The following is a 21,852-nucleotide window of genomic DNA, read 5'->3' as shown; positions in this document are numbered from 1 at the left end:
TATTTTTTTTTTTTCAAATTTGTCACACATGTTTGAAATCATCAAACACACTAGACAAAGACAACCAGACTAAATACAAAATGCAGATTTTTAAATGCTAATTTCATTTATTGAGGGCAAAAGTCTTTTCAAACCTACTTGGCCCTGTGTGAAAAAGTCATTGCCCTTCTTGTTAAATTATGAATTAACTGTGATTGACCCCAATTTTTAGAAAGCTGAGTTCAATTTCACTACTCACACTCAGGCCTGATTTACTGCCAGAAATCACTTAAATAGAACCTGTCTGACAAAGTGAAGTAGGCTAAAAATTTTAAAAAACAGCTCAACATGCAACGATCTAAAGCCAGTGATAGTTTTCAACCCCCTGCTAGATATATACACACATATATATGTATATATATATATATATGTATATATATATATATGTATATATATATATATATATATATATATATATATATATATATATATATATATATATATATATATATATATATATATATATATATATATAAGGAGTCACTGAATCTTCCATCCCATGTTTAAATGTTTAAAAACATGCTAGTGACATCGAATTGAGAATTTTTTTTTTTTAAAGCGGTTACTTTTTGCAGTTTTGTGTCTTTGTACCACCTCCAATTAAATATGGAGTAATTATTATAGATCGTTAGAACGTCATTCTCAAATCTTTTTATTATGAACGATATTTTTTCTGTGTTTAGCACTTAAATATGGAATAACAGGGCAGAAATACAGTCTTAAAGTCTCCAGAAAGCGATTTTATTGGTTGATGCTAATCGCTAGGTCCGCCCCTCCCTCCTTCTGCAAATCACCGCTGCAGTAGGTGGGGCCTGCCCCCTCTCTTAGGAGCCCGTGACGTTAGTGAGTGGTAACGGGGCAGTACAGAAAGGAAGAAGTTAAGATGGTTCTCATCAAGGAGTAGTAAGTGAGAGGTTTCTGCCTAAACTGTTTTTTTCTTGTCATTTTTGAAAGCGTTCTATCGTTTGGTACATTTGTTCAGGAAGGTTCTTTTTCCCCAGTCCCTGAGCGCTAACACAAACTTTTCATGCTGTCTCGGGCTCAGTGTTAGGCACACGAGGGGAGGATGGGATTGGCGAAGAGCGTCTCTGGCCTACCGGCTTTGACAGCAGATTATCACTCTCGGACAGCTGCTGGTTTCATGCAGTTTCTCATATGTTATCGCCAAGCTCATGGCTTCTAAACGCTTCAATCTGCGGTTTGTGTCCTGTGGTTTTAAAGTACTGGCATCTGTGCTTTCAAGCCTCGAACTGGCTCTCGAGTTGCTAACGCTAATTTAGCTAACTACCTAACCTGTGGGGAAGTCAACTAGCGGCTACGTTCACGCTGTCTTTGCAATACTGACACACAAACATGTGTCGGCTCCAGGTAATCACCGCAGGATAAGACGTTTTGATTACTTAGGAAATTTGTAGTTTGTTCGGTTGTCTGCTTCGAGCATCAAACTTGATGCTAATAGTAAAGTCGAAGCTAGTAGCTGTTAGCCTTAGCCTTTTGGGTTTTGAAGTTGAATAAAAGATTTCCGTTTCGGTTTGTTAAGCCACGATCGGTTTTTTTGAGTGTGTCGAATTACAGCAGTAAACCTGTCATCAGCTGGCTCAGAATACATGGATAGATAGAGGGTGGATCTGTTTAATTTTGCATCCCACGGAAATGGGGAAAAAAAAAAAAAAGGGACTAACATAGATTGGAGCTATGTAAAACTGTTACAATTTTGTGTTAAATATAACACAGCACTGTTGTCAGCATGCACCTCGAGCACTGTGGCGCCCTAATCCTACCAAAGTCCATGTGTGCAACGCAAAAAGCAGCCCTGGAATTCTGATTTGGACTACTGTATTAAGTCACTTAGCAGTTGTACCTACAGGCGTGGAGGAGGACTTAATCTGTATCTGTGGTGTTCTACTGCAGCATCCTTTAAACAAACAACTGCTCACTGTACTCCTGCTCACGTGGTTTGATAAATTTTAGAACTGTTCTGATGTGCCCTGCACCTTTTGTTTGCTTCAGAAGTAAACCCAAGTAATCACAAGTCATGGCTTTGGACTTGTCAGAGCAGCATGGAAACAGAACATCTGTTAGTGGGTGGCATTCAGAGGTCTAGCCTTATCTAACATGGGTAATTCAGTAGTTATGATGCTGGAGAAAAACATTCCAGTTCCCACTGTTATGGTTTGTTGTCTCCACTCATTGAGAGTTTATGGATAGCAAAAAAGTAGTGTGGGGATGAAAGCTGCAGTAATTGTGCTGATGTTAGCCTCCTGGACAGCTTTGCTTTAGATTTATACTTAGAACTTCCTCCCTCTACTTTTTTCTTTTGCACTCTGTGGTTAGTGAAGGGAAACTTCTAACTCACAGCCTGAACTGCGGCTATTTCTGGAAATGAAGGAAAAAGTTGCACCATCATTTTACTCTACACTGACTAAGGATGATTTTTAACTTGGAAATCTGATAAAATAAAAATTCAGATTTGGTTTGTCTTCTTGTTCAAACCACCTTACCTAAGCACCCTGCATTTTTGGCCTGCCTAGCTCACTCATATCATTTTTGCTTTTATTTTTCTGGTAGTCTTATACAATCTTGCATTAATTCAGCTCTAACCTTTCCAGCTGGGTCTGGTGATGGGCTCCTCTTATCTTGCTGAAGTCAGCAGTTTGTCACTCAGGGTGATAGTCGTAGTCCTTTCCCTCAGGAAGAGTAACTTTGACTGTCTTCCTGTTTCTGGCAGGGAGATGGTCTCTGTGTGTTGTGGTGGCTCTTTTGGTTTCATAATCTGGCGTGCATCTTACTGTGGTCTTTTTGCTGTTCTGCACTGGTGCTTGTGTTGCATACTGTGGCATGACAGGCAGTTATGATGTTGCCATTAGGAACAGAGATAGTAATATAGGCATAAATAAAGGAGTCTTGTGAGTAATTGTGCATGATGATGAATAATATTTAGAGACTGAACTGCTTGTAAATCCTACCAAAGGCTATACAAGTTTTACTGCCAAGATGTAGAAACGTTTCAGACTCCAGAGTCAGTTTTATTGTTTTAGAATGCATCGTCTGTATTAGTCGTGTCGCATTTGCATCTGCAGTGTCATCATTTTTTTTTTTTTCTTTTTTGTCCTCTTAATATGTACAATGACTCACACTTAAAAAATACAAATGGCAGCATACTTCTAGAAGAGTAGTCCTTTTCTTATATGGAATAGATGTGAAATTGTAGTGTGTCATGAATTTATCCAATATTAAACAGTGTATTTAAGAAACAAGTGCTTTGTGAAAGTTACCACTCATTTCTGTCTTTTGCAGCCGTGTGGTTTTACCTTGCAGTGTCGAAGAGGTGAGTAATTGGGTTTTAATCCATCTTATTACAATGTTGTAAATTATTAACTTTTTGTAATGTCTGCTATTATCTGTATTGATGTTGGCACATAATCATATTGATAGTAAAATTAATAAAATTACAGCAATAAAGATAATGTAAAATAAGAAAAGTTATAATGATGTAAAAGGATATAAAATGCATATCCTCATACTCACACATATGTTGGTTCTTTTCTTTAGTGCCCTTTTTTGTTTGGTTACAAAGAAGTCTATATTAATGCAAAAAAAGTCCATGTTTAGTTGGTGACTAACTAAACGGAGTCAAACATCAGTTCCTTATTAGGGGTAAAAAGTGTCACTGAGGTGTGGTTTAAAGGAAATGTTGCAACTCTCTGAAGTGTGTGTGTGTGTGTGTGTGTGTGTGTGTGTGTGTGTGTGTGTGTGTGTGTGTGTGTGTGTGTGTGTGTGTGTGTGTGTGTGTGTGTGTGTGTGTGTGTGTTCAAAACAATCCCCATCACAAAGAATAAAGACATGTCACTGCTGTATCATTTCTGTTGTTTTGGCTGCTAAAACAAAACAAAAAGGCTTAATTTGCAGATGTTTGTTTGAGCCAGCAATTGTTCCCTGTGTTTACAGACATTTATGTAATAAATCCCAGAGTTTCACCCAGCTGCTGGGATACAGTCTCTTGGCAATCAGTGCTGCATATCCAAATTTAAAATATTTGAAAAGAATTCTTGTCTTTGTGAAAGAAATAGTAGGAAGGGTTTTTGGTAGCTCAATATTAGTCATTCTCCTCTTTTTCTGTTTGGTGTTCAAGCGTCATAACGATGCATGAGTTAATTTAGCTTTAAGCTGGTGGAGCTGAGAAGATGGAGGCGTCATTTCATTAGATGGACACTTCTGAAGTGTTGGCTTTTGGATTAAAATAAAATGTGAGATAAAAGAATGATTGAGGTTCATGTTGTAATTAAAAAGTGCTCAAATCTACTGATTACCATTAGGTTTTTCAGTTTGTTTTGTGCGTATGTTAATGTTGTGTTTTTTGTTGCAGTATCAAGTGGGTCAGCTGTTCTCTGTGGCTGAAGCAAGTAAAAATGAGACAGGGGGTGGTGATGGCATTGAGGTCCTCAAGAATGAGCCATATGAAAAAGATGGAGAGAAAGGACAGTACACGCACAAAATTTACCATCTAAAGAGGTATGATCTTTCCCCTTGTATTTCTTTTTCTTTCTTACACGAATATTGACTTTATAGATGCTTTCTCGTAGTGTAATAGCACAGTGCTACCAGGCAGTGGCAGTGTTGTCTTATCTTTGAAGCATTCTGAGTGCATTTCCTTACTGTGTAATCTTTCCTGTAGAACCAATGATAGGAGAAGCAACATGTCTTCCTCTTTCATTTCATTTCTCCACATGTACCTGTTCCTTTGTTCCCTCACACCCTACAGTAAAGTCCCAGGATTTGTCAGATTCCTAGCCCCTGAAAGTGCCCTGGTTTTCCATGAAAAAGCTTGGAATGCCTACCCCTACTGCAGAACCAGTGAGTTCCCCTCCCCATACCACTTAGCTTAGGTTTACCTTGAAACTCTTCTTTTCCCTTTTTTAAATGATGTTTTGTTCTTGTCTCTCTTTCCCCTTTTTGCGTCATGTGTAACCTCGGAACAGTTGTGACGGTATGTAACCTTATATGGGTTTTCTTTCTTACATTTTAAAAATTATTTGACTTTTCCTAAGTATCAAAGATTGAAGTTCAGCGTGTCTGTTTTGTTCTGTTTTTTTAATTTTGTCTCATTCATTTCATTGTCTTTATTCCAGAATGAATATATGAAAGATGATTTCATGATTAAAATTGAGACGTGGCACAAACCGGACCTTGGAACACAAGAAAATGTGAGGATGTCAAAGCAAGCAGATATCCAACATGAATGATGAGTTTATTGTCCTCGTGTAACAAATCTTTTTGTACTTGTTCAGGTGCACAAACTGGACAGTTCCACATGGCAGAACGTAACAGTGGTGCCCATTGACATTGCAGACAGAAGTCAAGTGGCCTCTGCTGTAAGTAGCTTCAAACACATTTCCAAACACAGTGTGGAGCCTTCATGTGGACACACTTGATCATTACAGGCCTTTTTTGCTTAACTCCTTCAGCATGGGAATGTTAAAGTTGAGGTTTTAATTTTTCACGAGCAGCTTACTTTTACATATATACACTTCAGAAAGATTCCTGTGGGGGTGGGGGGCTACATCTAGTCTTGGCATCTGTGTGATAAGGATGTAAGTGAATAGTATTGATGAAATTAAACAGCATTTTCTTTCTATTCTCATCTAACAATCTATTAAATTACGTGTATATCTGAAAGTAGTTGAAAGAGCATTTTGTTACCACTTAACAGCCTGTATGAACCATCTGACTCAGTTTGAAATTTGCTCTCTCTCTGGTCTATTACCAAAGTCTGATTTAAAACCCAGTCTTGAAAGGATGATGTTTGGGGCCATTATTTCCCTTGATTATATAACACACTCAAACAGTTAGTCATACTTTACTCATGAAAACAATAATTAATTGGCACATGGTTCTCAGTTTCTGGCTTCACTTTTGGGGTTCCAGGGAACAATCCTTGGGCCGAGTCTGTTCAGCTTATTTAAAGATTTGCCCTCACTTTGGTGAGGGGTTTATGCTGTCCAGATAAATGCAGACAGAATGTGATTTCTCTCCTCAACTTTGTCTTACTCTTAAACCTTGATTATACTCTGTTATGGACACAGCTGGAAACCTGATGGCCAAGCAATCATTCTTTGAATTCTGCCACCTGGGGCGTAGTTGGTGCATTGTAATGTAAATTCCACGCGGTCAGAAAAAACTGACATCGTGCTCACCATCTGATGATGACCCGATCACTGGACTGCACTCGAGTCACAGAGTATAATCAAGGCTTTAATGCAAGCAGAACTCTGCATCTATTTTTCAGGCAGCAGAAATTAGTCATCCACCAGATATCCTAGTTAAAGGAAATAATAAATATTGCTGAGCACTTAATGTATCTGCTTACAATTATTGATTATTTCAGTTTTAAGGAACTTAATAAAAGGTTTTGAGACCTGTTAGGACCAGTTTAATAACTTTTAGACAGATTAGGCCTCAGTGGCTTCCAGGTGCTGCTAAGCTGTTTATGCACTTGCACTTTTTTTGTTGTGCTACAAGCTGATCCCAGCAAGTGTGTGAGCACACGAAAATAATCTGTGAAAGGGCTTTAAAAAAAAAAAGAACGGCTTATACAGTTCAGGTTGTGGTGCTAACACAGAGACATAGACAGTCTTTCACATTCACATTTAAACCTATGGCCAATTTGGAATCATTTAGTCTAATGTGGCAGTCTCTGGACTGTGGGAGGAAGCCAGGGTACCCACAGAGAACCTACACAGGCATAGGGAGAGCATGCAGAGTCCACACAAACCCCCCCCCCCCCCCCCCCCCCCCCCCCCAAAAAAAAACAAACAAACAAACAAACAAACCAAACAAAACAAAGAAGCCACAGCAAAAAACAAAATAAGCATCTACAACACTAAGAATTAACTGACCTCTGACAGTTTTCTTTGTTTTGTGGATATGTGCTGATGTGTGATTATTGGAGCAGTCATTATACTGGTGTTGGGATTTGTAACGGTTGATAGATGAAAATTAAAAATGTAAACAGAGAGAAGAAACACCCTTCAATCATATCATGAGTGTTGATGTTGTACAGTTTGTCTACCAGAGGGCACTCTGCAACTTCCCTGTTGGCAGCACGTTTATAACACCACAAACACACAAACCAGCTGATCCGAGCAGAGCGTAGATGGGTAATCCATGAGTAGTTGTAGCAGTAAAACAAGAATTTTTCTTTTTTTAACTGCATTGTCACATTATCTTACTGAAGATTCATAAATAACTGCACATAACACATTTTTAGGGAAACATGTGAGTAGGTGCTAAGCATACAGCTATACAGTCATGGCTGGAAAAAGGCGCAGGAGGCAGTGAACCAATCAAACAGACTCAAATGCCAGTGAGTAAAAGAGTTTTAAGTCTTTGTATGCCTGGAAAAAAATTTTTTAATTTAAAATAAGTCAGGTTTTTAAATCACCAAATATTGGTATTGGTCTTCAAAGCTGTGTATCAACTGGGCTCTACTAGTTACCTGAACACTACTTTAAACAGCACTAGGGAGACTGGGGTACATTTTCAGTGCATGGGTTCAGCTTAGCATTTAGATTTTATTTACAGTCTGGTATGATCTTCATTTTTAGGAGTTTCCTAACAGTTTTGTGTTTGGTTGTCACAGCAACATACTTGATTATTCAGGTGTGATTATACATTCTTGAGGGTGAAAAGCTGGTTGTGATTGATTGCATTGATAATACGTAAAGCATTTCAAAGGGAGAGAATATTGGGCAGTCTTCATAAACCTTTAGTGTATCCTGACTCATTTTATAAATATTTTAGTGCATAACCCACACTCAAGTTGGCATCAGGTCTGGGACAGCTGCGCCCTCTCTGGAATTTGTGTGTGTGTGTGTGTGTGTGTGTGTGTGTGTGTGTGTGTGTGTGTTTTTTCCTTCTACCTGTCTCCCCTCTTTGTATTTGCTTTATAAAGATTTTATAAAGAAACAGAACATTAATTGCTCTCTGACTTGTTATGTACTTGGCTGACTGTTCTGCTTTACTGGGCTATGTTACGTCTTAGAGCCCCCCCCCAAATTTTTTTATTATAAAGTGCATTTAAAATAATTAATTTCAGCAGTCGGCCCCAATACAGCCAGTTGATTTACAGAGATCTTTGTATTTAAAATGCGCACACCCCAATCAAGGATAAATTTAAGTATTTAAAGCTCTGTTTGAAATCTCTGAAATCATATTTGAAGATGTTACATGTTATTGCTGTTATTTGACACCACATTGCCTCATTTCAATGTTGCTCTCGGTATGCGTGCAAGCATACATGTGGCTATTTGGCCAAGAAGCCCTGGTTTCTGTGTGTGTGTGTACATGTTTGTTTGTGGTGGGTAGTTAACGAGGCGGACGTGTTTGCCTTGCTGGAGGAGTGTGTTGTGTCTGAGGGCCCTATCAGCCCTCAGCCTCGGGCATGACTGCAGGCTCTGGGGCGTACCGCCAGCACAGATGAGTTTGTTAGCGTAATTAAAGTTCACAGTGCTGCGTGTGCCGGAACTAGACAAACACACACTCAACATAAACACACTTGCACTCTAATATACACTCTTTAAGAAATGGCTTCTTTTTGTGTACCACGGCACATCGATTCACAGACCTCATTAGTGCAGCACAGTGTATTGTTATAGTGATGGAACTCTCAGCATTAAAACACCCAAATTAGTGTGTGTGTGTGTGTGTGTGTGTGTGTGTGTGTGTGTGTTTCTAAAGGTATGTTTTTATTTCTTTCCACACGTTTGGCACCCTCCTGTTGGCTAGTAGCCCTGAAAAAGTAGCTTTTTAGCTTCAGGCACATCATGATTTATTTAAAATTGCTGGGCCCTTGAGCTGTTAATAATTTTAAAGCCATTCCATTTATTTGATTTACTATTTCTCTTGTCTTTTTTTACAAAGTCAGATTTTTTTTTTCAAGAGTGTCATGCTTGGCACATGTGCTCAGTATCTCTCTAGATTTTACTATACCCTTTATTTGTTTATTTTTTCCCCAAGGAACAAGAGCCTTTTGTGTAATGGGGCATAAAGCTGTTAGTTCACCAAAGTGTGTTGGCAGGACGTGACCTTATGAATTGCATACTGTATGTAGGGTAAGAGGTTCTCTTGTAATTGGAACTGCAGACACACAGATACTTAAATAGGCAGCACAAATTCTCGTCAGCACGCAATAGCCACGCAAGCGCATTTGTGTACGTTGACATCCTCACCCTAATTAAACAAATGTTGCTGGTGGCATCAGTATCAGACACAGATAAGTCTTATCTCCAAGCCACTTGTGAGCAGAGTTGTTGGCATCTTGTTTTGTGACATTATCTGCAGAGATGGAAGGAGTACTCATCTGACCTGTCCTGTAGCTGTGCCTTTTCTGCTCTTAGTTCTCGTAGTTTAGTTGTTGATTAGTCATCCCACGTTGACTTTTTGTGTTGGAAATCTATAGAAATGGTTTGGGGGGGGTTTTGTTATTGTTTTTAAATTGGGTGAAAATCCTGCAGATTTCTCAACTCCTGCTATCAGATGAAACTAATTACTTGCTAATTGCTTATTTTATGCAATACCAGTATACATAAATGTGAAACACGGTGCGTTTAGTGTACCTCAGCTATATATATATATTTTTTTTTTTAACATTTGAGTTTTGCTAAATATACTGTGCTATATATTGTACTCATCAACTAACTAAAAAAAAAAATGTCATTGTAGGACTACAAGGCAGATGAGGATCCTGCCATTTTCAAGTCAGTCAAGACTGGGAGAGGACCTCTTGGTCCCAACTGGAAGGTAATGCTGTTGTAAGCTACATCCATGTGAATGTTTCAGCACCAGTTCAGAACTGGTCTCTGGAGATACTAATACCAGAAAATAAATATAACCCATGACTCATACACTGGTTATGCTTCATTCTATAGGCACTGGTAGTTTGATAAAATGCAGACTTCAGCTGCACAGTGGCTGTTTACATAGACAACAAGGTCTGCAGTGCATTAATGAACCATTGCCGGTCGAGGCTGATGTCTTTATTTTCTTCTGGCAAAGGATCACATGATTGGGTGTGATAATGCGGAGAACGACACGCAGTTACCAATCAAACTCAATTAGGCAGTGAATGTTGATATTGTGTCCGCTGTTTCCAAAGCTCTGTGTTTCTGCCTTTTTGGAGTTGGAAGTGTTGACAATAGTTTCCTTTCTGGGGGCACTAAAACTCCAGAGTAGTGTGGATGTTAGGCGTAAATGCAGCAATTTTTTATTTATTTATTTTTTAAATGAAATATGATTACATCTGAGAGTTGTAGATATGGCCTTGGATGTACACATCTGACCCATTTGCCAAGTTATAAAGAAATGAGTATATATCTGGTCATCAAGACCTGCATTCACAGCTTTTACTGATATAATTTCATGACCTTGTACAGTTCTATGCATTGCAAATAATTGCTGTACTGTTTTAAATCTCCAAAGTTAAAGCGTAGCTTGTACATACTGGGTCAGCAGAGTCCAAAGATTGTGTTTTGTGGTGGCAGCATCATCCTGTGTGGATGCTGCTGCAGCAGGTTTATATAGTAGGTGTAATGAATGTAGAGAAATGGAGAACTAGGCATTAAAGCCTGCAGCTGCATGAATGCTCGGGCTATGTCCACAGCACTGTAGGGCTGCAGTTTGATGAAGACCAGTCGCCTCTTTGTTACCTCTGGTTAAATGAAATAAAAAAATGTCTGAAGTTAGCAGGTCAACATCTGCGCTCACATGGATCTGCTAGACTTTGTGTGGCAGACGACCAAGCTGCTGAGTCTAAATCAGCAAACAGCGGTTCTGTATAAAGACTGACATTTTGATAAGGGGTAAAAAGTCAATAAGTAGCTCATCCACAGAGAAACTTTGTCAGGAGTTTTGTTGCTTTCGCCTCTAAACCCTGCCATACCCTGGAGCCTCACAAACGGGTCCTGTTCGCTGTTGGAGCACAGAGAATTTCTATTCTGCAGTGGAGCCCTCAAAGTTCACCATGGGAAACTTTCCTCTGCTTCAAGAATTTTCAGGGAACAAAGGCAGCCAAACAGCTTTAAAAAGTATGAATAAAGAAGCACAACTTTTATTTTGTGTTTTTTAATTAGATCACTTTCCCCCGTCCGCTGTGGACATGGAAAAAGACTGTTTTTGAAAAGGTGGAGGGGAAAAAAAGTAGTTATGTGACAACAGAGGCACAATTTCTGCCAGCTTCTCAGAGCAATAAAACTCTTGTCTATCTCTGCGTGCACACATGCTTGCATATCGGTACCCTTTGTATTTCTGAAAACTTCTGCTCCTTTGAGTGGGGCACAGAGAGGGAGAGAAGAAATGTCACCGTAAGTGTTTTGATGTAGAATCCGTTTCATGTGAAGTTCTCCTTTAGCGATGACAACTTTTCTAAACCCACTGCAAATTTAGAAATGTTTCTCATTTCTCTTCTCTCGCGCTTCTCCATGATCGTAGCATCAAACGGCAGTGGGATAAGGGTGATTGAGGCGGGTCTGTGGCATTTTCTCTTGGAATGCCGAGCCAGAATGAAGTGATTAATTAAACAGGTGTTCTCAGAGGGAGAGTGTGTGTGTTCTGGGGGCGAGCAGGTCCTAGGTGTTAATAATGTAACCAGCTTTGCACTGCGGCGCCCTTATCGCTTCGCGAGCACCGTTTTATCTGCCTTCTGTGGCCACAAAGACATGCCTGTCGGGAACGGTGTCGCTGTCAGGGTGGAGGCAGAGAAATGGTCCCTTCATCTGGAGTTTATCCACTTTGCTGTGCCCCCCCCCCCCCCCCCCCCCCCCCAAAAAAAAAAAAAAAACGTCTCCTTTTCTTCTCTTCTTCAGAGTGAGGCAGAGTGCAAGCAGCAGATGGATTTAGAAAGTGTGTTGTAGATTAGGGCACTTTTATCTGTGCACAGCACATCTTCATATTGATAATTATTTCAGCAACCTTCATGCCCAAAGCATTATGTATTAATGAATGAATCTTAGATTTGTCAAAAATAATGCCTCCTGCTGCTTTTACAATTGTTCTCTCATTGGAAAGTTTCTGTCAAGTTTTTGCTGTGAATTATTCTGATATTGTGCTTTAAAAAGTGATGGGCTGTAAGTTGTGTTCTTTGCCGCGTTTCTCTCGACAGACAGAGCTGGGTAATAAACCTGAATGCCCAAAGATGTGTGCCTACAAATTAGTCACAGTCAAGTTCAAGTGGTGGGGCCTGCAGACCAAAGTGGAGAACTTCATCCATGAGGTTGGTCACATATTTACACAGTTGTTTTGTGTGTTATATTCAGACTCCAAGAATTCAAGTTTGCAGTACATGCAGTACTGTGCCTCTGCTGTCTGGGTGGCCAGTGCAGGGTGATCACTGTTACATTTTTAATGTATTTCCATGACACTGAGATTTTTTTTTTTTTAATTATTATGAGCAAGCAATAATTGCAAACAGAATGAGGTAATGTTTGGGGAGCTATAATCAAATTGAACATATAACAGTGGGATGTGGTAAAGTGATTTTTATTTACAATTTTCTTAAGTTACAAATGTACTTATTAGCATGCAACTATCTTAAACATCATCCAGTCCTAACAAGACTGCTGTCTACCACAGCAAGAGAAGCGGATTTTCACTAACTTCCATCGCCAGCTCTTCTGTTGGATCGATAAGTGGGTGGAGCTAAATATGGATGATATACGGCGGATGGAGACAGACACGCAGAGAGAGCTGGATGAGGTGAGTGTGTGAATAAAAATTGCATAATTAAAAAAATTCAACCTCAAACTTGGTAAGTGATGGTTTTGATGCAAATAAGCACCTTTTTCCAAATCTAGAGACAGTTTGTGGAATAATATTTCTTTTACTTTCCTGTGCTTTATATGAACCAGTGCAACACCACTGCAGTTTTATTCAGCTGAAGCTGCTGTGTGCTAGTGTGATAAAGCAGGACTGCTGGAGTAAATGTAGTGGCTTAAGAGTTCCCTGTGGACTCTTTGACCCTAGTGGTGATGCTGACTCTTGAGTGGATTTTTTTTGTTGTTTGTTACTAAAGTTCCTTAAACCATTGGGTATTTCTGTGCAAACGTTTGTTTTGTTTCTCCTTCCTAATCTCTAGTTCTATGATTTCCTGCATTGTATTTTTCATCCAGATGTGTAAGACTGTACGAGGCACAAAGGCTGCAGAGGAGTAGCAAGGCCAGGCCATCAGGTGTAGGTCTTTGTGCTGCTGCTTGTTATCACTTGTAGGCCAGCATCCTAATGGGGTTTCCATTGGCATGGCAAGGGTGAGCTGCGTCATGCTGTACCAAAGTATGATCTGATAGATTTCCACTGTCATCTGTTGCAGTGTGTCCCATCGCTAATGCTTGATGCTCCCCCCTCAGCTTGTGATGTTTCACAACATCTGCCAAGTGCGGGGATTTCTGTGTTAATCCACAAGTGTAACTGCCTGAATCTCTGTTGTTTGGGGATTAGTTTATTTCCTGTGTCCATGTTTGTAAATTTCAATGTGTTTATTTTCCTATGAGTGAATCACTAAGTTAGAGTAGTGCATATATAACCTAACCATCTCGTGTTATTACTCCATCCATCGATCCATTTTAATCACTCATCCAGTTCAGGGTCGACCTTCATGCTAAAAGGTGTTTGCTTGCAGGATGCTTTCATTTGTGAAAACTTAATATATTCATATATTGTATCACAAAGTTGAAAAGCTTCCTTAGATGTTCACATAGATGACTTCAGTTTTTCTGTTCAGTACAGTGGAAAAACATGTGCAGCCGATTGCAGCTGTTCGTGGCACGATGCGACTAACCCCCCCCCACGGTGGAAAACCCCTATTAGATGCTTTCTTGCCTCCATTCAGAGTTTCTCTGTTACTGCACACCTATGTTTCATTCACTCTACAGTCTTTGGTATTGATAAAGGGCTTTTACTCCATTTTGTGTGTGTGTGTGTGTGTGTGTGTGTGTGTGTGTGTGTGTGTGTGTGTGTGTGTGTGTGTGTGTGTGTGTGTGTGTGTGTGTGTGTGGTCCTAGGGGAAACACTGAGTGAAAAGCGTGCTCGGTTGGGGTGAGGTGAGGTGAATGTGTTGGCTGTATAAAAACATTTGATTTCTTTGCTGAAAAAGTTCTTGGGTTGCATTTGTGTAATGTTTTTTCTTTAGTATCCTGTTTGAATCACACAACATTTGACTGAACGTCAACTTTTAAGTCTTCATCCTGCTACTTAAGCCCTCAGTCACATCATCAGTAAACACCCAGTGAGCCAGTTCTGCTGGCAGCCGCGCAAACCCATGCCATTACATTAGCATCACCATGTTTGACAAATAATTTGGTATGCTTGGGCTTATGAGGCCTTACTTTCCTTCTTCATACTACATACTGTCTATATTTACGTTCAGACATCTCTTGGTTGTAGACTTTGACAGTGATGTGCAGTATTGTTGCAGTCCTCAGTTTTGTTCCTCTATTAGCTAGATGTTGTGAATGTTTGTTTTTTTGTTTTTTCCTTTAAAAAAATAATTAAAAAAAACAATAATAAATTCTCCAGTCATCCACTTTAGGTGTCTTCTGTGGTATTCCAGGCCATTCCAGGTATTCCACACCTATTTGTATTGCAAAGGAACAGCTATTTGTAGCTGTTCCTTTGAACAGCTACCAAATGCAAGTTTGACAAAAAGTGGCAGATAGTTACAAATGAACACAGAAAGCCTGGAGTCCAGATAATCCCCATAGGGAAAGACATGGGAAAGAAGGAAAACAGTCTATTTCTAAATCATAGACTTTAACTTCTGTGTCTTGCGTTTACTGTAAACCTCTCCACTGCTCTTGAAACTACTCCAAATATCAGTCTGGGAGCTTTTGGCCGTACAAGGAGAACAAGGGAGGAATCTGGGTTGGACTGGCCAAAGTGGGCCAGTCTCAAACATTCCTGGCTCACTACCAGCATGCAGAATTTTGCACTTTGCCTTCTCATATCTCACCCAACTGAGCATGTGTTTCCAGTTTTCCCTTGGAGTAAGTAAACAGGTTGGTACAATCAAAGACGGCTGTGGTAACAAGCCTGAACCTCTAAGCTAAAGGGTTAGCAGGGTCACAGTTGGGTGATGGTGAAAACAGCCTACACACAGTCGCTGTCCTTCACGTTCACGCAGCACTGGTCGAACTGAAAAACCAAACATTAAGGAAACAATATACCAGCAGTCATATCTGTACCCTTTAAGTATAGCGGTTGGAGGCTGATGGTGTGGAAGGAGGAGGTATGAGAGGACGGGGTGTGTACGGGGTGCTTCAAGATGGCTCCTTTTTCCTCATTAACATACAAATGGAATTCTGCAGTTGAGAAGGAGTCTGTGCTGTGATTGAGGAAAAAGGGAGGGAGGATGGAGAAGTGGGAGGGTGAATCCTCGTGCCATTTCATCAGATCTGTCTATTCCTCTGTTTAGAGCCAGTGTTGGTTTGAACTGTTCCATTAAGGTGTTCGGCTATCAGATTCTAACACTAATTGACTTTCCAAAGCCATCAGCCTCAGGGTGGGAGAATTTGAAAGTGATGCTTTTATCTACCTAGAAGACAAACAGGAAGCTTGATAAGGACTTTTGGAGCTGACTTTTTGTTAACTGGAAAAAAAAAAAAAAAAAAAAATGAAATTTGATGTATTTTACTGGTTTGTGAAGCCAAAAGTGGGATTTAGTGAAGTCTAAATCTTTTTTTTTTTTTTTTTTCCCTCTTCAGTAACTAGCAACTCATGATTCCATCCACTAAACTCCCCCTCTCTTGTTTAGCTTGCATAAATCTAACCTGTGTTATTTCTCTCTTTCCCCACAGCTTCGCAGGAAGGGTGACGTGCGAGGAACCAGTGCTGCAGATGAATGAAAAGGATTTTAAACACCCACGATGACAGCAGTGATGAAGTCTGCTAAGCGGGCTCCTTTGGTGCCACTTTTTACTCTAACTGAATCAGGCTGTGGAGGATGGAGCACTGCTACCTGCAATCAATAGAGCAGATCCCCGACTTTAACCCAATCGTAGACATTCTATCCAGTGAGGAATTGATTTAAAGAAACCAATACGATCCTAGCTGATGAGACTCTAGTAAATTTTGATTTTTGGACGGAAAGGCCAGCTATGGCCATCAGGCTATCGAGACCTAGTCTTCTGGAGAGATGCAAAGAAAAGCTATTTGCAGTATTTGAAAACAAAAGCAAATTCATCAGCTTGATTCCACAGTGGCAGGTGTTGGACCAAATATTTCCAGCCCTTTCTTTTTCTTTCTTTTTTTTTCCCCTCCCCCAAAAAGAAACATTCCTCACAGATGATGCCCTCTATGACCTCTCTTTGTCTCTCCCTCGCTCATAACTGTACACACTGTGACTCAGTGTGTGGTTTGCATTCCCTGGCAGGAGACTGTTTGTCATGCTCATGTTCTTTCCTGCCATAGCCTCCATTAAGCGATTACTAACAGCCTCAGTGTCTTGGCCCATTGTAATCCTTCTCCCATCACCCCACCTCACTGAAGCACTGCATCTTATTAACACTGACAATCATGTCTGTACAGGTATTCACTCTCACTCCCACATACAGATGTAATAGGAACCCTGCGCATGCACGCATATGACACATACATTGCGCACATGAGGATAAACATGTCAGTTCATTCTTACGCATACACATGCTCACAGGTGTGGATGCCTTTTTGTGCTGACTGATCTTTGAAAAACTCAAGCAGGGGCAGATCCTTGCGAGCTCGTTCAGCTAAAGGATGTTATTTTTCAATGTGTTTACAGCGCTCACTGATGCCCCCCCCCCACCCCACCCCACCCCACCCATCCCATGCTTGGTGTTCTAAAAACATTCACATATAACATATATTGCAGCATTCACCTCTCTAACAGATGTCCTTAGAGGAGGAAGGAAAAAAAAACTGCACTGAAAAACAGCCACAGATGGTGCTACACCCCTCCAGCCTCTGTCACAAGCCAAACTGCGCTGCACTCACCCAGCCCACCACCAGAGGCCTTTTCTCACTGCTCCGGCTCTCCGAGGTAGACGGTTTCCAGAAGGCCTCCTCCTCCTCTGCATCATTCTAGCTGTGTTTACAGATTTGTAATTGCCTTATCGGTGTCCAGTGGACACCAGCGTCATATAGAGCTACCTTTGTGTTCAGGCTTTTACACCTATCAGAGCTACTACACTTATTGAATTTCTGCTGCCAGCCATTGTTTTTAGCTACCTCCCTTGTTTCTGACTGGCCATTTTATCTTATGACCTAGGGTGTGTCCAGCAAAATGTTTTGGAAAAAGCCAGGAACACAGTTGAATACTTAAGAGGCACATAATTTTTTTTTATATGGGAGATGATTTGTTAGCATGCAACACAATATTTTATATATATTAAAAGTGGTTCAGATATCCAGATACCTGGTAGACTGCTACAAATAAAACGTTCCTCCACTCATTACTAATATTAAAAATATATATATATATATACTCAGGAAAAATGCTTTGGTGGACACACCTTGTAAAGGTTAGCATTAGCTGTTAGCTGGTACTTCTTAGGAGCAAATCTTGGTGAAAGCTTTATCAGGGTGCAGACTTGTATGTTACTCCTTTGTTTCCCGGTATGTGGAAGTGCAATTCCTTTCCATTTCCGCAAGCAAAACTTTGTTACTCAAGGCGATAACAGCCAGCGTGCACCGTTTGTCACTGCAAAGGGCTGCAGATGTAAATCTTTGCCTCAGACCAGCCATCGGAAAGAGACGCCATATTAATTATTCTGGCTTTCAGCTCTGTAGCCAGCTCCCTCTTTTTCAGGCTTCACAATTGTGTAGCATCAGCCTACACACTGTCGATTATGATTACTGCTACATGTAATACAGTATGTGTGGTTTACTCATCTGTTCCCTCGTAATGTTTGTGAATATTTGTGCTTTTTTGGTTTGTGTGTGTCACTTTTTTGTTTTTTGTTTTTTTTTTTTTATTTTTTTTTTTAAATTGCCAGACATAAATTTGGTATTTGTGTATAATCAATTTCCCATTATTTCTCAAGTGAGATTATATGATTAAATACTCTTAGAAAAGTATTCTAGTGTGTTTGTTTTCAGTCAGTCTTATGAGGGTGACTGTGATCATTTCCATGGTAATTGGCTTTTCCAAAGAGTGTAAATGGGTTTCTGGTGTTCAGCAAATATAGATTTAATATAGGAAAATTTGTAAGCGTTTTTCAACAATAAAATCTTCTCAGGTTAACAAGATGACACAGATTTTTTTTTTTTTTTTTATTAATATTGCTCAACAGTTACTCCAAACAGCTGACATCCTTTCTCAATATCACATCTATTTTAGTGGGAAATGCAGCTTTGCAGTTTGAATACAGGACGGTTGTAATATAGCCCGTTCCTTTTTATCCTCTGTGTGAGAGCCACTTGGTCTTTGTTACTGTTATGAATGCATATGTCTCAGAGCAAACGGTGTAATTAGTGTTTCAAAGTCTGTTTTAATGAAAGGAAAATCTGAAATCGGTGGTTTGCCATTCGTCGAAACAGTGATATTAACGGAAGTGTTAACAAAGGTTCTGATCAGCTTTTGAAAATCACGGGTTGTGGTAATGAATGTATGATGTATTGTGCCTTTTCTTTCTGCACATCTTTTTGTGTGCGACTAAGTCTTTAATATTGTATCTAAATATCAATACATTTTTTTTTCTGAAGCTCAGTTTGTGCTGTTTTTGTCTGTCAGAAAATAAAAGGTTTTGCCTGTGGGGGATTTCATCAGATTCTTTCCTCAGTGCACAGGGGAAAAAATAAGAGATGTCATTTATTTATGAAACTTTAAATGGTCATAATCTCTGCTAATACACACTAACTTTTTTTTTTTAACCTTTTTTTTTGGAGGTTTGTGTTTATGCTTTCTTTTATTTCAGGGTTAGCTTTGAAAGACAGTTCTGTACTGTAGATTGCAGATAATACAAAAATTTCCTACAGATATTGGTGACTCCAGTACGGATCGTGCTTTCTGTGACCTACAGGTCAGAAGAGTCACACAATAACAGCGGAATCTGTGCTAAAGAGCAGGAAAGGCCGCCAGTCTGCTGCCTGAGATAGCTGCCTTTTTTTATTGTTTGTGGAGGACTAGTCACATGGGCCTGCTGCAAGGAAACCAGTTATATCTGCCACAGAACAAGCAAATAATGCTGTTTCTAAAAGGGGAGATGGGCAGACTCGCCCACACACCTCCTGTTAAGTGGCAGCTCACAGTAGTCTACAGTAGGCATGCATCCATCCATCCATGTGTCTCCCTCGCGAGGAAGATGAAGGGACATGTCATGAGTGAGCCCCTGTCGTTTAAATAGATACTGCAACAGATGAAGGGAAGAAACGGATCTCAAAGAGAGGCTCGAGACTTGACACAGCAGGACATCCAGGCTTGTTACCAAAGAAAGTCTCAGTGTTCACAGTTCCAAAGACTTTGTTATAGCGGCTTATTGCTTGATTGCATAAGCACACAGCATCCTGAAATCTGTCAAAATGAATTGTGTAGGCCTGCGACACCTAGGGAAAAAAGAGTTGCAATAGTGTTTGTGCACCGCATGGCTGCATTTCCTGCCGCAAGACAACACACACTGGTAGAACTTCTGTTTTTATAGGAAGTGGCACAGTGAGGATTTAAACTCACAATTTGGTCCACGCCTACCATGTTTGTGTATGTGACCCTCCCCATGGGGCCAGATCTGCTCAGGGCCTGCAGGTTTTCTTGGAGAGGAAAGTTATTTCTGGCCTACACGGGTTAGCAGTGATGTCACGAGTGCTTCCTCATCCTCCGGGCTCGGGTCAAGTTTAGCCCCAGAGATTCTCCTGAGTCTTTCCTGTTGTTCTCAGAGAGGTGTGGAGTCGAGCGATGTGTGGGTGGGGGGGGGGTGGGGTGTCTGTTGCCACCCTCCCCTTAATACAATGGTGGTTCTTTGGATGACAGATGCTACTTAACCTACCCTGACCCAGGGAGCTGCGATGGCTCATCTGAATGACAGGCCCACAGAGGACACAGTGAGGCTCTGCTTCTCACTGCCTGAGCCGCACAGGACACTGTACCCTCAACAAGGGAAGGAACTGTCTCTTTGGGCAACCCCCACAGTAATATATGTCTAGCCGAGGAAAGCTTAACACTCTGAATTAAGGGTAGAAAAGGGCACCCACTTCTGCTATCTTGTCCTATTGAGTAAAATATTGAGACAAATTGAGTACTAAATCACTGTAGAAAAGAGTGGTATTGTGACAGTGCTTGAAAGCCTGTAGACTCTCCATTGTCATGAAGTCGCCTCAGCAGCAGCAGCAGTAGCTCTGGGCTGCATTTATCATCACTGGGGACTCAGGAGGAAAGAGCCCATGCCATCAGTTTGTCATACTTAACTTGTCTGTCTCCATTTGAGAAGACAGTGTAGACAGAACTAGCAGGCTCTGTATCACAGGGTTATTAGTATTACTGTCAGACAGAACAATATCTTGATGTTGTCTGCTGTTGAGCTGCACAGTATTTGCTGCTGGTGCTCTTAATTGGGTTTTGGGGTACAGTCTGGTCTTTACCTATTAAAAAAACATGAATCCTGATTTTTTTTTTTTTTTTTTTTGTGTTAAAGCACAGTATGGGGTATGTGTGAACGCCACAGCTAGGTCACAGTGATGCACACACTTTCAGGTTTGATGGCTAAAATTCTTGCCATGACCGATCCGGATTGCTTTTAGATCTGGAGGCAGTCAGCTAACATGACGATACTGAGAGAGTGAATTACGTAGCAGCAAAAACACAGCAGTCTTCAGCACATCTGAACAACTTAACATCCTTCTCTTCCTCCTCTTAATCCATGCCTCCTTCAAAATGCGGCAGCTACCCATCACTGCCTCTGCACCACGAGCTTCTGTTCTCTCAGCTTCAAGGAGTGCGTTTGCACGAGCACATTGTGGTGCCTCGTCCTGACCTGCTTCCAGGTTCAGCCCTTACATAAACCCTTTTTCTCTAGGTGCAAAGCTGAGCACTCTGTCTGCTTCTGTTAAATCAAAGCTTGTGCCGTACAGAGCTGGTTGTTTCTTTCCAGAACACGCAGCTAAAAATGACCATCTTTTGTCCTGTTGATCATCCACAACACCGAGGAGAAATGTAGCAAATGTGTTATTGTAAAGGCTTGAAGATTATATACATCCCATCCCATATGTGTTAGTTGTGGCTCTTGAAGAGAGGCAGCACGCTGGCCTCAGTAAGTGTCAGGGCTGGGTCAGTAGAGCTTAATAAAAGAAATTGTTCTTAAATAGCACAATCCAGTGTATGATTGTGTGACAAAACAGAAGCTGCAAATTTTCTTTCCATCTTCCCAGTTACAGTATAACTTTCTAACTTTCTTTCTAAAAATAAATAAATAGTGTATTTGCTTCATATAAATGAACAGATTTAAAATTAGCGTTGTTATACCAGTTTAGAGCATTATATATTCTATTATGTAAAACTATCATCTAAAAGCCCCAGCCTGACCAAATGTCTTTGACGCCAGCCGCTAGGTGGCACTGTGTCTGTTTGGTAAAAGTCCTCATGGGTACCCCAAAGGTACAGAACTACCTAACATCAAATTCTTCCACTGCCGACAAAGTCGGGGAAGGATGATATGGTTTTACTCCTCTGACCAAAGAAAATGGTGAATGAATGTGCGTTGTTGTTACCAGCACGCTGCCTTTGTTGTAAATACCACTTCTCTTTGGTGTAGTAATATCACTGTCCTGTAAAATCTTTAAAACAAACAAAACAAACAAACAAAAAAC

General features: G+C 40.4%; 1 protein-coding gene across 1 annotated transcript; it reads left to right on the top strand.

Moving 5' to 3' along the window:
• Positions 1-853: 853 nt before the first annotated feature.
• Positions 854-16,870, top strand: LOC115786156 (phosphatidylinositol transfer protein beta isoform). Its single transcript, XM_030738203.1, has 11 exons — positions 854-942; positions 3,337-3,367; positions 4,406-4,551; positions 4,802-4,893; positions 5,019-5,026; positions 5,169-5,243; positions 5,328-5,411; positions 9,760-9,837; positions 12,194-12,304; positions 12,664-12,786; positions 15,879-16,870. Exons 1-11 carry the CDS (start codon positions 923-925, stop codon positions 15,924-15,926), a joined length of 816 nt encoding a protein of 271 aa, XP_030594063.1. The 5' UTR covers positions 854-922; the 3' UTR covers positions 15,927-16,870.
• Positions 16,871-21,852: the final 4,982 nt, after the last annotated feature.

Source organism: Archocentrus centrarchus, chromosome 9 (genome assembly GCF_007364275.1).
Source record: "Archocentrus centrarchus isolate MPI-CPG fArcCen1 chromosome 9, fArcCen1, whole genome shotgun sequence".
NCBI lineage: Eukaryota > Metazoa > Chordata > Actinopteri > Cichliformes > Cichlidae > Archocentrus > Archocentrus centrarchus.
The sequence above is the reverse complement of the archived record's forward strand: the minus strand, read 5'-3'. Positions and strand labels throughout refer to the sequence as shown.